The following is a 15,445-nucleotide window of genomic DNA, read 5'->3' on the forward strand; positions in this document are numbered from 1 at the left end:
CAAATAGGAATCCAGACTTAATGAAGTGGTTATTAAAGAGCTCAGCAATGTGCTTCTTGTCAGTAACAACCACATCATCAACTTTAAGGGACATGGGGAGCTGTGAGGAGGAGGGTTTATTCTTCAGGTCTTTTTTTCCCAGAACTTCTTGGGGTTAGACCCACAGAGAGAACTGCTCCTTAAAGTAACTAACTTTGGCCTTCCGGGTAGCCTGAGTGCACTTATTTATCATTTTCCTGAACGAGAGCCATTCAACCATGAGTATGCGTGTGCTGAGCCTTTCGCCAAGTGCAATTCTGAGGTGGAGTAACTCTGTAAGATTACAGTTGAACAAAGGGCTGAACCTTTTTTTATTTATCATTTTCTTCATGGGGGCGTGTTTGTTAACAATATCACTGAAGACATCAAAAAAGAAGGTCCAAGCATCTTCGACAGAGGCGATCAAGCTGATTCTATACCATTTTACAGAGGCCAGGTCATGAAGGAAGGCTTACTCATTAAAGTTTTTTAGCAAGTGTCTATGACAAATCAGGACATGATGTTTCACTGAGCAACCATTGCAAACACAGGCTGTAAAAGAGTGATCACTAAGGTCATTACAGAAAACACCAGACTGGTACATATGAGGGTTATTTGTGAGGATAATATAAAGGAGAGTGGCCTTTTCTGGGTATTTGGCGTCATCATACCTTGTGGGATTGGTAATAATCTGAGAAAGATTTAGGGAGTCCTATTGCTTTAGGACTTGTACCAGACAGGGGGAGACAAGCCAGTGCAGCAGCTAATGGAGATCCATAATCAATACAAATACAAATGCAAATTACAGCTTTCTGCTCCATTGATTGAGGAACCATTAACAGATATTTTTTACTTGACAATTATATAGAATACTATCCCTAGAGTTTGGATGGCGGACCATGTGCTTCCTCTACATAAAGGCGGCGACCCGAGTGATCTAAATAATTATCGTCCCATTTCCAAACTATCTTGCCTAGCAACAATCCTGGAATCATTGATTAATACTCAGCTTCGATCTTTTCTGATGTAAAACAGTCAGGGTTCAGACCAGGTCATAGTACCATCTCTGCTACTTCTATGATTTTAAATTATCTCATAAATTGTTTAGATACGAAGAAACACTGTGCTGCCCTCTTCATTGACCTGTCCAAGGCATTCACACTGTGGATCACACTTTACTTATTCAGAGACTCTGTCTCGGATTACAACACTAGATCACAGGGTTGGTTAATGCTGGAGACTCCACATGTATTCATAGAGTTGGGCAAATCATCCTTTTCCTACCAGGCCCCTATCATGTGTAATAATCTCCAAGTAACATTTAATTTGGATGTGTTGTTGTCTGTGGGTCAGTTTAGTAGAAAGGCTAAGGATTTTTATATTGATAAATGTGTTTGTTTTATTTGATTGTTTATTGTGTATATAATATTTGCTATTTAAGTTTGTGTTTTAAATTGTATAACATTTTATTTTATGTATTGTTCCCAGGGCACATTTGCAAATGAGACCTAGATCTCAATGTGTTTTTCCCTAGTTAAATAAAAGTTACAAATAATTTGATCCAATCAGGGCTTGGCATGGGGGGTGGGATGGGCAGGTTGAAACCAAGTTTCTTACAATGCAAATGTGTTCATGTAGAAATTCCTTCGACGTGCATAGCCCCTGCACAGTGCACACAGCCTCCTATTGAAGGCTCCTCCATTCATTTGGCTCGGGCCTATACATACAGCAGAACCTCAGAGAAGTATAGCTGAGGAGAGGTGAAAGGATGAGCCCTCTGCCAACCGCCATCAACATTAAATCAGTAAGGGGGGTCTAAGATATGGAATGGGATGGTCGGGTTTGTCATTAGATGCTCCAGTCTTGTGCTCTTTGCTCTGGTAATACATCACATTGCATCATGCAAAACAGTTATTACTCAATCACTGTTTTGCCTCATCATTCAGACAGAAAAAAGCATGTGTTCATCTTGTCCATGCAAAAATAGTCTTAGACTGGGGAAGTAAGGGTGGAGGAGGACACAAACACACTCTCCTCATGCCTCAAGAAATCACCTCCGTTGACGTCCCTTCCACAGTTTTTCTCTCTAAGGCAATTTTCCTCAAGATGACTCCTTGCAATTAGGCTGAAAATAGCCTTGATATGTTATGGATGCTCCAGAAACTTAGATAGCCTGGACACTACGCTGCTTATCCAGTCTCCTCCACTTCTTCCAAAGACTGTAACGTAGCAACAGTCAGCAAAATTGTTAAGAGGTTTTAAAAGCAATTCTAATTAATGCAACAGTTGGACAATGGATGAATATACACCAAACCTTTTGAATTTTAAAATCCATCAGATATTGACTAAATTATAGCAAATAAAATATGTTACTGGCACGGACAAATAATGAATGGAGTTTAGGGATTTTGGTGGGAATTCAGGTATTACATTTAATGTAAAATGTCATTTTTGGGGGGGACTAATATAGACATGTTCTAATGGTATCAGGTTTTTGTGAAAATATTTTGTGTTAAAATAAAGTACATTTTATATGCTTAATTTGCATAAACACACTGGGTGTATTTTCAATATGAATAAATTAATATAAAGGGGTGGAACAGGGCTGCAAACACCAAAAACTTGCTCTGTCTAGGCTTACCTGCACTCACCACGTTCTGTTGCATAATTCAGCAAGTGTGTCAATAGCAGTGTACCATCAGATTAAAAATCAACACGCTTGACTCTATATTACATCTATCTATACATACATTTTTAATTTACATTTTGGTCATTTAGCAGACACTCTTATCCAGAGCTCTTATCCAGAGTGACTTACAGTATTGAATGTATACATTTTCCTACTCCATTCATACTCTACATTTGTCACGTGCGCTCCTTCTCCGGCCTCTAGGTCACCAGGCTGCTCGTTATGGCGCACACCTGTCACCATCGTTACGCACACCTGAGCATCATCAGACTCACTTGGACTCCATCACCTCCCTGATTACCTTCCCTATATATGTCACTCCCTTTGGTTCCTTCCCCAGTCGTCATTGTTTCTGTTCCAGTGTCATGTCTGTGTTTTCTTGTTTTGTATTATGTTGCGTTTATTTATTAAAACACTCACTCCCTGAACTTGCTTCCCGATTCTCAGCGCACACGTTACAACATTGTTTGCGAGTTCAGACATAATAGCACTATAAACTGAGTGTTGATTTCAGCACATTTAATTTGTAAAAAAGTAAACTGTATTAAATTATTACTTTTTTTTTTCAATCGGGCAAAAAAAATCAACACACATCAAAATAATGTTACCTTTCTTCTTTTTCTTGTGATGTAATTTCCAAGACCATGCATTAAATCCCTGATGAAGCTTTAGCGTTGTTATAGATGCAACGGAAAGACAATATATTCAATTTTGACAGGTCATTACAAACATGTCTGTGGTTGTAACGTTAAAGGGAAAAAACGACAGGCACAAAGCAAGAGTAAGAAAGAGTCGCAATAAAGTGAAAAGAATCAATCCAGTGAGATTTAAGTGACAAGTGGATTTTGCACCGCTTAAACACAGGAAATAGATGAATGAAAAAGTCAGATCCTCAGGTGGGAGGGGAATGCGCGTTGCTACTGTTGTGTGTTCCTTGGCTTGAATCACTATAGTGCTGCTATACAGTGATAAGGTGTGAGTGGCTGTGTCTGTGTTGGATGGTGTGAGTGGCTCTGCTCTTGGAGCTGGAACAGCCCAGCCAGCCAGATCTCTCCTCATTCCAGATCTGGCTGCCTCCAGGCATGTTTGGCTCAGCCATTTGCCAACTGCAGAAAAGGGATTGGGGCTGGAACTCCCAAGAGTCGATAATGGACCAGGAATCAATCTGATTGATAGATGCTTTAGAATGCCAAATCATCATCCGTTACCATGGTCGCCATAGCACTTTTGCGATCCCATAATACAGTCCATAATTTGGGCTGTTGGACATAGACGGAGAGTGGCAGACTGAGGCGAGACATAATGGGTTTGGAGTTGCTCTGGTCTTGGAGATATTTTTTGCATCAGGGGTCATTGATAAGAGCTTTCCTATGGGACTGTAGCAGAGACATTTTGACAGAGCGACAATGCGAAGATGTTTCCAAAACGAACTGCATCATTCCAAATACCCAGCACAACACTTGATTGCCAATAGCAATTGCTTTGCAAATACACAATGTTAACTTTACCCCAGTCGTGTAAAGTACTTAAGTAAAACAACATTAAAACCTCTTAAGGATCGGACCATTTTTTTCAATATTCGCCTAAAATGACATACCCAAATCTAACTGCCTGTAGCTCAGGAACTGAAGCAAGGATATGCATATTCTTGATACCATTTGAAAGGAAACACTGAAGTTTGTGGAAATGTGAAATTAATGTAGGAGAATATAACACATTAGATCTGGTAAAAGATAATACAAAGAAACATTTTTACATTTTTTTAGTATCTTTCAAAAGCAAGAGAAAGGTCACAATGTATTATTCCAGGTTAGGTGCAATTTTGATTTTGGCCACTAGATGGCAGCATTGTATGCGCAACATTTTTGACTGATCCAATGAACCATTGCATTTCTGTTCAAAATGTTGTATCAAGTCTGCCCAAATGTGCCTAATTGGTTTATTGATCGATTTTCAAATTCAAAACTGTGCACTCTCCTCAAACAATAGCATGGTGCTTCTACACCTGCATTGCTTGCTGTTTGGGGTTTTAGGCTGGGTTTCCGTACAGCACTTTGTGACATCAGCTGATGTAAGAAGGGCATTATAAATACATTTGATTTGATTTGAAATGGTATTCTTGTCACACCCTGACCTGAGAAAGATGTTTTTCTCTGTTTGGTTAGGTCAGGGTGTGACATGGGGTGGGCATTCTGTGTGTCATATTACTATGTTTTCTTTTTCTTTGATTGGCCTAGTATGGTTTCCAATCAGAGGCAGCTGTCTATCGTTGTCTCTGATTGGGAATCATACTTAGGCAGCCCTTTTTCCCTCCTTCAGTGTGGGATCTTGTTTTGTACAGCTCAGTAAGCCTGCAGAACGTGACGTTCGTTTTTCCTTGGTTTGTTATTTTGTTTGAGTGTTCTGAGTTACAATAAATATAAATATGAGCACTTTCCACGCTGCACCTTGGTCTACTCAATACGACGAGCGTCACAGAAGATCCCACCACAAAAGGACCAAGCAGCATGCCCAGAGAGAGCAGGGATCCTGGGCCCGGGAGAGGAAAGAGTGGAGGACGTCCTGACCTGGGAGGAGGTAATGGCAGGGGACAAGACCCTGCCATGGAAGCAGGTTGAGACAGCGAGGGAGGAACGGCAACGTTACGAGGAACTAGCACGGCAACGACGGAAGCACGAGATGCACCCCCAAAAATTGGGGGGGGGGGGGCACACGGGGAGATTGGCAGAGTCAGGGTGGAGACCTGAGCCAACTCCCCGTGCTTACCGTGGGGAGCGAGTGAAGAAGCAAGCACCGTGTTATGCGCCCGGTGCACTCTGTGCCTGCACCCTGCAGTTGCCGTGCTAGAGTTGGCATCCAGCCAGGAAGGATTGTGCCGGCTCAGCGTTCCTGGTCTTCGGTGCGTCTCTTTGGTCCAGGAAATCCTGCGCCAGCTCTACGCACTGTGTCGCCAGTGTGCCTGCACAGCCCAGATCGTCCTGTCCCCGTGCCCCGCACTTGCCGGGCTAAAGTAAGCATCCAGCCAGGATGGGTTGTGCCAGCCCTAAGCTCCAGACCTCCAGTGCTCCTCCACGGCCCAGTATATCCTGCGCCAGTTCTATTCACTGTGTCGCCAGTGCGCCTGCACAGCCCAGTTCGTCCTGTGCCCGCGCCCCGCACTTGTCGGGATAAAGTAAGCATACAGCCAGGACGGGTTGTGCCAGCCCTAAGCTCCAGACCTCCAGTGCGCCTCCACGGCCCAGTATACCCTGTGCCTGCTCTGCGCACCCAGTCTCTAGTGCGTCTCCCCAGTCCGGTGAGATCTGTTCCGGCTCCACGTAAGAAGCCTCCAGTGATGATCCATGGTCCGAAGCCTTCAGTGATGATCCATGGCACGAAGCTTCCAGTGATGATCCATGGCCCGGAGCCTGTAGGGATGATCCATGGCATGAAGCCTCCAGTGATAATCCATGGCCCGGAGCCTCAAGTGATAATCCATGGCAAGAAGCCTGTAGGGATAATCCATGGCCCGGAGCCTCAAGTGATAATCCATGGCAAGAAGCCTGTAGGGATGATCCATGGCCCGGAGCCTGTAGGGATGATCCATGGCACGAAGCCTCCAGTGATAATCCATGGCCCGGAGCCTGTAGGGATGATCCATGGCACGGCCTGCAGCCCGGAGCCTCCGGCGGCGGCCTGCAGCCCGGAGCCTCCGGCGATGATCCTCGGTCCGGTTCCTTCGACGACCCTCGGTCCGGTTCCTTCGACGACAATCCACGGTTCGGAGCTTCCGGCGAAGATCCACGGTCTGGTTCCTCCGGCGACACAAAAGCGGAGGGATCAGCGGGCGGAGTGGGGGCTACGCCCCGAACCGGAGCCACCACCATGAGTAGATGCCCACCCGGACCCTCCCCTATAGGTTCAGGTTTGCGGCCGGGAGTCCGCACCTTTGGGGGGGGGGGGGGGGGGGGGGTACTATCACGCCCTGACCTGAGAGAGCCGTTTTTCTCTGTTTGGTTAGGTCAGGGTGTGACATGGGGTGGGCATTCTATGTGTCATATTTCTATGTTGTTCTTTTTCTTTGATTGGCCTAGTATGGTTTCCAATCAGAGGCAGCTGTCTATCGTTGTCTCTGATTGGGAATCATACTTAGGCAGCCCTTTTTCCCTCCAGTGTGGTCTTGTTTTTGTACAGCTCAGTAAGCCTGCAGAACGTGATGTTCGTTTTTCCTTAGTTTGTTTGCGTGTTCTGAGTTACAATAAATATAAATATGAGCACTTTCCACGCTGCACCTTGGTCTACTCATTACGACGAGCATCACAATTATTTCACTGTAATAGCTACTGTAAATTTGACAGTGCAGTTAGATTAACAAGAATTTAAGCTTTCTGCCCATATCAGATATGTCTATGTCCAGGGAAATGTTTTTGTTACTTACAACCTCATGCTAATCACATTAGCCTACGTTAGCTCAACCGTCCCACGGGGGGAACACCGATCTTGTAGTTAAAGTAATACTATTTATATTTCTGACAACTTTTGCTTTACTACATTCCTAAAGAAAATAATGTACTTTCTACTCCATACATTTTCGCTGACACCCAAAAGTACTACTACATTTTGAATGTTTAGCAGGACAGGAAAAATGTCCAATTAACACTCTTAAAGAGAAAATCCCTGGTCATCCCTATTGCATCTGATCTGGCAGACTCACTAAACACAAATTTGTAAATGATGTTGGAGTGTGCCCCTGGCTATCAGTACATTTAAAAACAAGAACATCGTGCTGGCTGGTTTGCTTAATATAAGGAATTTTAAATGATTTATACTCTTACTTTTAATACTTAAGTATATTTAAAACCAAATACTTTTAGATGTTTACTCAAGTAGTATTTTACTGGGTGACTTTCACTTTTACTCAAGTATGACAGTTTTACTCAAGTACCACTGCTTTACACCCATATAAGTAAGCGTTGGCCTTATGCACATCATAAAAGGAGAGATTTTGAAATTAGTGAAGTATTGTGACTGGCTAAAGAAATATTAGGGATTAGGGATATTTTTGTTATCTCTGCATTTATGTACTATCAAAACGGTGCCTTGTGTGTATGCAGAGGTGTAACATGATGTGGTAACCAGTTATAACTGACTTTTTACTAGATATGAACTAATTAATTAATACTCACAGGCTCTCCTGTGTGACCAGGTGGACCAGGATGCCCTCTCTGTCCCTGAGGAGAGAAACACAAAGAAATTAATACCACGCATAGAGACAAATTAAGGAGAGAGCAAGTGAGAAATTATAGATTGAAACAGTTAAAGAAATTAGGTAAAATCTGAGAGAACACTGAAGAATTATGAAAGGGCACACGCAGCGAGAGTACTGCAGTCACGGAACACTAGCTAACACTGTACTCCCTGTTCTTCTTGTTCACCCACATATCTACACACGACCCTAACTCAATCACCAAGTTTGCTGACGACATGACAATGATAGGCCTGATTACCAACAACGGCACGACAGTCTACAGGGAGGTCTGGAGCCCTGGTGGAGTTGTGTCAGTAAAATAACCTCTCCCTCAAAATAAAAAAACAAAGGAGCTGACCGTGGACAACGGGAGACAGAAGAGACTTTAATGCAGGCAAACTTAAATCCGTTTTACCTAATTTCTACCCTCATTTCACGAGTAACCAGAAGAAAAAAAACTCTAGACCACCTTTACTTCCACACACGGCACACTCCATTTGGCAAATCTGACCATAATTGTATCCTCCTGATTCCTGCTTACAAAACCTAAAGCAGGAAGTACCAGTGACTCGCACATTACGGAAATGGTCTGATGACGCGGATGTTACACTACAGGACTGTTTTGCTAGCATAGACCGGAATATGTTCCTGAACTCATCCAATGGCATTGAGGAGAATACCACCTCAGTCACCAGCTTCAACGATAAGTGCATCGAAGACGTCGTCCCCACAGTGACCGTACGTACATTTCCCAACCAGAAGCCATGGATTTCAGGCAGCATCCGCACCGAGCTAAAAGCTAGAGCTTCCGCTTTCAAGGAGCGGGAGAATAATCTGGACGCTTATAAGAAATCCTCTATGCTCTCAGACGAACCATCAAACAGGCAAAGCATCAATACAGGACTAAGATTGAATCCTGCTGCACTGGCTCTGACGCTCGTCGGATGTGGCAGGGCTTGAAAAATATTACGGACTACAAGGGGAAACCCAGCCACGAGCTGCCCAGTGACACGAGCATACCAGACGAGCTAAATGCTTTTTATGCTTGCATCGAGGCAAGCAACACTGAAGCATGCATGAGAGCACCAGCTGTTCTGGACGACAGTGTGATCATGTTCTCCATAGCCAATTTGAGAAAGACCTTTGTACCGGTCAATATTCACAAAGCCGCCGGGCCAGACGGATTACCAGGATCGGTACTCATATCATGCGCGGATCAACTGGCAAGTGTCTTCAACCTCTCCCTGACCAAGTCTGTAATACCTACATGTTTCAAACAGACCACCATAGTCCCTGTGACCAAGAAAGCGAAGGTAACCTCGCTAAATGGGCTCCTGAGTGGCGCAGCAGTCTAAGGTACTGCATCTCAGTGCTAGAGGCGTCACTACAGACCCTGGTTCGATCCCAGGCTGTATTACAACCGGGAGTGCTATGGGGTGGCTCACAATTGGCACAGTGTCATCCGGGTTAGGGGAATGTTTGGCCGGGGTAGGCCGTCATTGTAAAATAAGAATGTGTTCTTAACTGACTTGCCTAGTTAAATAAAGGTTAAATAAAATAACAAATGAAAAAATTATTACCGTCCCATAGCACTCACGTCAGTAGCCATGAAGTGCTTTGAAAGGCTGGTCATGACTATCATCAACATTATCATGCCGGAAACACTAGACCCCTTCAAATTCGCATACTGCCCCAACAGATCCACAGATGACGCAATCTCTATTGCACTCCACACTGCCCTTTCCCACCTGGACAAAAGGAACACCTATGTGAGAATGCTGTTCATTGACTACAGCTCAGCATTCAACACCATAGTGCCCACGAAGCTCATCACTATGCTAAGGACCCTGGGACTAAATACCTCCCTCTGCAACTGGATCCTGGACTTCCTGATGGGTCGCCCCCAGGTGGTAAGGTTTGGCAACAACACATCTGGGCCCGGGAGAGGAAAGAGTGGGTGCATAGTCCCCTCCTGTACTCCCAGTTCACCCACAACTGCGTGGCCAATCACGACTTCACCATCATTAAGTTTGTAAACGACAACAGTTGTAGACCTGATCACCAACAACAATGAGACAGCCTATAGGGAGGATGTCAGAAACCTGGCAGTGTGTGGTGCCAGGACAACAACCTCTCCCTCAATGTGAGCAAGACAAAGGAGCTGATCATGGATTGTAGGAAAAGGAGGGCCAAACAGGCCCCCATTAACATCGATGGGGCTGAAGTGGAGCGGGTCGAAAGTACCTTGGTGTCCACATCGCCAACGAACTATCATGGTCCAAACACACTAAGAAAGTTGTGAAGAGGGCAGGACAACACTTTTTCCCGCTCAGGGGACTGAAAAGATTTGGCATGTGTCCCTCGATCCTCAAAAATGTCAAAGACTCCAGTCAACCCAAGTCATAGACTCTTCTCTCTGCTACCGCAAGGCAAGTGGTACCAGAGCGCCAAGTCTAGCACCAAAAAGGCTCCTTAACAGCTTTTACCCCCCAAGCCATAAGACTGCTGAATAATTAATCAAATAGCCACCCAGACTATTTACACTGCTCTTTTTACACTGCTGCTACTCGCTGTCTATTATCTATGCATACTCACTTTGCAAATTACCTTGACTAACCTGTAACCCCGCACATTGACTCTGTACCGGTATCCCCCGTATATAGCCTCGTTATTGTTATGTAATTTTCTTGTGTTACTTTTATATTCAATAATTTTACTTTAGTTCATTTAGTAAATATTTTCTTAACTCTATTTCTTGAACTGCATTGTTGGTTAAGGTTAAGGGCTTGTAAGTAACTACACTGCTCCAAAAAATAAAGGGAACACTAAAATAACACATCCTAGATCTGAATGAATGAAATAATCTTATTAAATACTTTTTTCTTTGCATAGTTGAATGTGCTGACAACAAAATTACACAAAAATAATCAATGGAAATCCAATTTATCAAACCATGGAGGTCTGGATTTGGAGTCACACTCAAAATTAAAGTGGAAAACCACACTACAGGCTGATCCAACTTTGATGTAATGTCCTTAAAACAAGTCAAAATGAGGCTCAGTAGTGTGTGTGGCCTCCACGTGCCTGTATGACCTCCCTACAACACCTGGGCATGCTCCTGATGAGGTGGCGGATGGTCTCCTGAGGGATCTCCTCCCAGACCTGGACTAAAGCATCCGCCAACTCCTGGACAGTCTGTGGTGCAATGTGGCGTTGGTGGATGGAGCGAGACATGATGTCCCAGATGTGCTCAATTGGATTCAGGTCTGGGGAACGGGCGGGCCAGTCCATAGCATCAATGCCTTCCTCTTGCAGGAACTGCTGACACACTCCAGCCACATGAGGTCTAGCATTGTCTTGCATTAGGAGGAACCCAGGGCCAACCACACCAGCATATGGTCTCACAAGGGGTCTGAGGATCTCATCTCGGTACCTAATGGCAGTCAGGCTACCTCTGGCGAGCACATGGAGGGCTGTGCGGCCCCCCAAAGAAATGCCACCCCACACCATGACTGACCCACCGCCAAACCGGTCATGCTGGAGGATGTTGCAGGCAGCAGAACGTTCTCCACGGCGTCTCCAGACTCTGTCACGTGCTCAGTGTGAACCTGCTTTCATCTGTGAAGAGCACAGGGCGCCAGTGACGAATTTGCCAATCTTGGTGTTCTCTGGCAAATGCCAAACGTCCTGCACGGTGTTGGGCTGTAAGCACAACCCCCACCTGTGGACGTCGGGCCCTCATACCACCCTCATGGAGTCTGTTTTTGACCGTTTGAGCAGACACATGCACATTTGTGGCCTGCTGGAGGTCATTTTTCAGGGCTCTGGCAGTGCTCCTCCAGTCCTCCTTGCACAAAGGCAGAGGTAGCAGTCCTGCTGCTGGGTTGTTGCCCTCCTACGGCCTCCTCCACGTCTCCTGATGTACTGGCCTGTCTCCTGGTAGCGCCTCCATGCTCTGGACACTACGCTGACAGACACAGCAAACCTTCTTGTCACAGCTCGTATTGATGTGCCATCCTGGATGAGCTGCACTACCTGAGCCACTTGTGTGGGTTGTAGACTCCGTCTCATGCTACCACTAGAGTGAAAGCACCGCCAGCATTCAAAAGTGACCAAAACATCAGCCAGGAAGCATAGGAACTGAGAAGTGGTCTGTGGTTACCACCAGCAGAACCACTCGTCTTGCTAATTGCCTATAATTTCCACCTGTTGTCTATTCCATTTGCACAACAGCATGTGAAATTTATTGTCAATCAGTGTTGCTTCCTAAGTGGACAGTGATTTCACAGAAGTGTGATTGACTTGGAGTTACATTGAGTTGTTTAAGTGTTCCCTTTATTTTTTTGAGCAGTATATTTCACGGTAAGGTCTTCACTTGTTGTATTCGCCGCATGTGACAAATAAAATTTGATTTCATATATATACACTCACACACACACACATACTCCCATAATCACAAACAGATACAGTGCTGTGTCCCATATAGAGAAAGACATTAAACACTGGATCGTTCGTACTGTGTATTCATATACTGTATTCTTCATTTGGCTCATTCTTATATACACTACTTTACATTGCATTTTTGTTAAATAACATATGCCTTTTAGAGTCATGTGTGCATACATTTTACATATGGGTGGTCCCAGGAATCGAACCCACTACCTGGAGTTAAAAGCGCAATACTCTACCAACTGAGCTTAAAATAACCACACTGCGCCATACACCACATATTTATATACTGGATTCTTCTTCACATACAGGATTATATAGTAAGGGGCCGATGCAGACTTAAGGGGCCGATGTATGCCTTTCCTACACACTTCTCAGTAGTTGGTATCAGGGGTTTGAACCTACATGATTTTCCAATCGTTTCGTTCTGAACAGAACCATTCTTTTTTTTGTTCTGTTCCACTGTTTTGACCAGCAAAATAAAGTTCTGAACCGGTTCGAACAAAGAAATTCTGGTTTATATTGCTCAATAAAATATTCTTTAAAGATCCTTCGAAGTAAACTCTCATTGATCTTAATTTAACGAATACACCATAGAATTATGTTTCTGCTGGTGTCTTCGCCCCAAGACATTAGTGAGCATTGCACAATTGTTTGTGTTAGGGATCTAAATCTAAGATCCGTGTCATCACAAGAGGAACTTTAAAAACTTCAGGCTTTTTTACATGATTTTTATTTTGGTGATTGTATTTCAGTTATACCTGAACCTGATTTAGATTTAGCATTTTTGCAGATGTATTCAATACTATTGTGGATAATCAGTGTTAATGGTAGATTGAATGCCTGGTACACTCCGGGGTCATTCATAAAAGAGATGATGCTTGGGTCAAGGCCAGGAACACAGGCTTAGGCCCGAACTGGCAAGCTTTTAAGCAACTGAGGAATCATTTTGTAAGACAAATCTTTCAGATTGTAATGGAACCTGGTTAAATTCTGTAAAACTGTCAAAAACCTAAAAGGGTTCTACTTCCTCCTCTCTGCCACAACAAATAAATTCAGACACTGGCCTCATTACAATTGAGCCCAGTGGCCTCCATAATCGATGCATTAATCACCATTTTATTTCAGTGGGTTATCTCTTTGAAAGCAGCGTTTGGAAATGCTGATCTGCTGTCAAGAACCCAGAGTTCATCTCAGCCTATGCTGCCCTTCAGTCCCTTGACTTTTTGGCCCTAATGGAGACATGGATCACCCCAGAGAACACTGCTACTCAAGCTGCACTTTCTTCATCTGACTACGTTTTCTCTCATAGTCCAGGAGCATCTGGTCGTCGCAGTGGTGGCACAGGTCTACACATTTCTCCTAAATTGAGATTTTCAATTTTCTTCCTCTCTCAACTGTACATCTCCTCATTTGAATTCCATGCTGTCACTGTCAATTATCAACTCAAACGTATTATTGTCATCTATCGCCCACCATGTGCCCTTGGAGAGTTCCTCAATGAACATGACACCTTGATAAGCTCATTTCCTGACGATGGCTCAACACTCTTTGTACTTGGCAACTTCAACCTCCCGACGTCTGCCTTCGATTCATTTCTTTCCAACTCTCTCTTTCCCCTACTTGCCTCTTTTGACCTCACCCTTTCCCAATCCACTCCAACTCACAAGGCAGGCAATAAGCTTGACCTCATCTTTAGTAGAGGCTGCTCGCCTACTAATCTCACTGCAACCCCCCTCCAGGTCTCTGATCACTGCTTTGTTTCCTTTTCTGTCTCCCTTTCCTCCAACCCTAATCACTCAGCCCCTACCCAGATGGTCACACAATATTTGCTCTCTTTCTCCAACTGCTCTCTCATCTTCTATCCTATCATATCTCCCTTCTGCTAAATCCTTCTCCCTCCTGTCTCCTGATTCAGCCTCTTCGACCCTACACTTTTCCCTTTCCGCATCCTATTACTCGCATTGTCTCCTTTCCTCGCGCCCTCCCCTCCTGCTCCGTGGCTGAGTGACTCATTGTGAGCTGACAGAACAGGGCTGCTGGAGGAAAACTAAACTTCCGGAGAACCTATCATCTCCTCCCTCTACGGACGACTTTGTCAACCACATTCAAAAGAAGGTTGACGACATCCACTACTCAATCCCTTAGCCTATTGAGTCCACTGGTATCACTCACATATAATTACCTTATGCCTTGACCTCTCTCCAGATGAAATCCTGTGACTTCTGAGGTCTGGCTGCCCGACAATCTTCCTACTCGACCCCATCCCCCCATCCCCTCCTCCCATCCTCCTCACTTCTCTGTATCACAGAGGCCCTTTGCACTGCCAAAGCTGACTCTTTCTCCTCTGTTATCATCCTCCTAGATCTATCCGCTGCCTTCGACACCTTCAACCATCAGATCCTCGTCCTTACCCTCTCAGGGGTGGGCGTCTCTGCACACTTTTGGATTGCATCCGACCTGGCAGGCCACTCCTACCAGGTGAAATAGAGAGGATCTAAGTCTGCACCACATACTCTCACTACTGGTGTCCCTCAGGCCTCGGGTTCTAGGCACTCTCCTCTTCTCTCTATATACCAAGTCACTCGGCGCCGACATATCCTCACATGGTCTATCCTATCATTGCTATTCAGATGACATTCAACTACTTTTCTCCTTCCCCCCCTTCTGACACCCAGGTAGCGACATGCATCTTAGAGCGCCTGGCAGATATCTCAACTTGGATGTCGGCCCAACCTCTCAACCTCGACAAGACAGAGGTGCTCTTCCTCCTGGGGAAGGCCTGTCCACTCAAAGACCACTACATCACGGTTGACAACTCCACAGTGTTGCACTCCCAGAGTGCAAAGCACCTTGGCATGACCCTGGACAACACCCTGTCGTTCTTTGCAAACATCAAAGCAATGACTCGCTCCTGCAGGTTCATGCTCTACAACATCTGTAGAGTACGACCCTACCTCACACAGAAAGCAGTGCAGGTCCTAATCCAGACACTTGTCTTCTCCTGGCTGGATTACTGCAACTCACTGTTGGCTGGGCTCCCCGATTGTGAAATAAAACCC

General features: G+C 44.8%; 1 protein-coding gene across 1 annotated transcript in view; it reads right to left on the reverse strand.

Annotated features, from left to right (window-relative positions):
* The window catches only part of col27a1a (collagen, type XXVII, alpha 1a), a 365,335-nt gene that overhangs the window by 247,608 nt on the left and 102,282 nt on the right, over positions 1–15,445 (reverse strand). Inside the window, exon 8 of the mRNA XM_045688056.2 lies at positions 7,873–7,917. Within this exon, the coding sequence (XP_045544012.1) occupies positions 7,873–7,917 (45 nt within the window). The remainder of the gene's footprint in view (positions 1–7,872; positions 7,918–15,445) is intronic.

The sequence above is a fragment of the Salmo salar genome, chromosome 01, assembly GCF_965601325.2.
Source record: "Salmo salar chromosome 01, fSalSal1, whole genome shotgun sequence".
Lineage (NCBI taxonomy): Eukaryota > Metazoa > Chordata > Actinopteri > Salmoniformes > Salmonidae > Salmo > Salmo salar.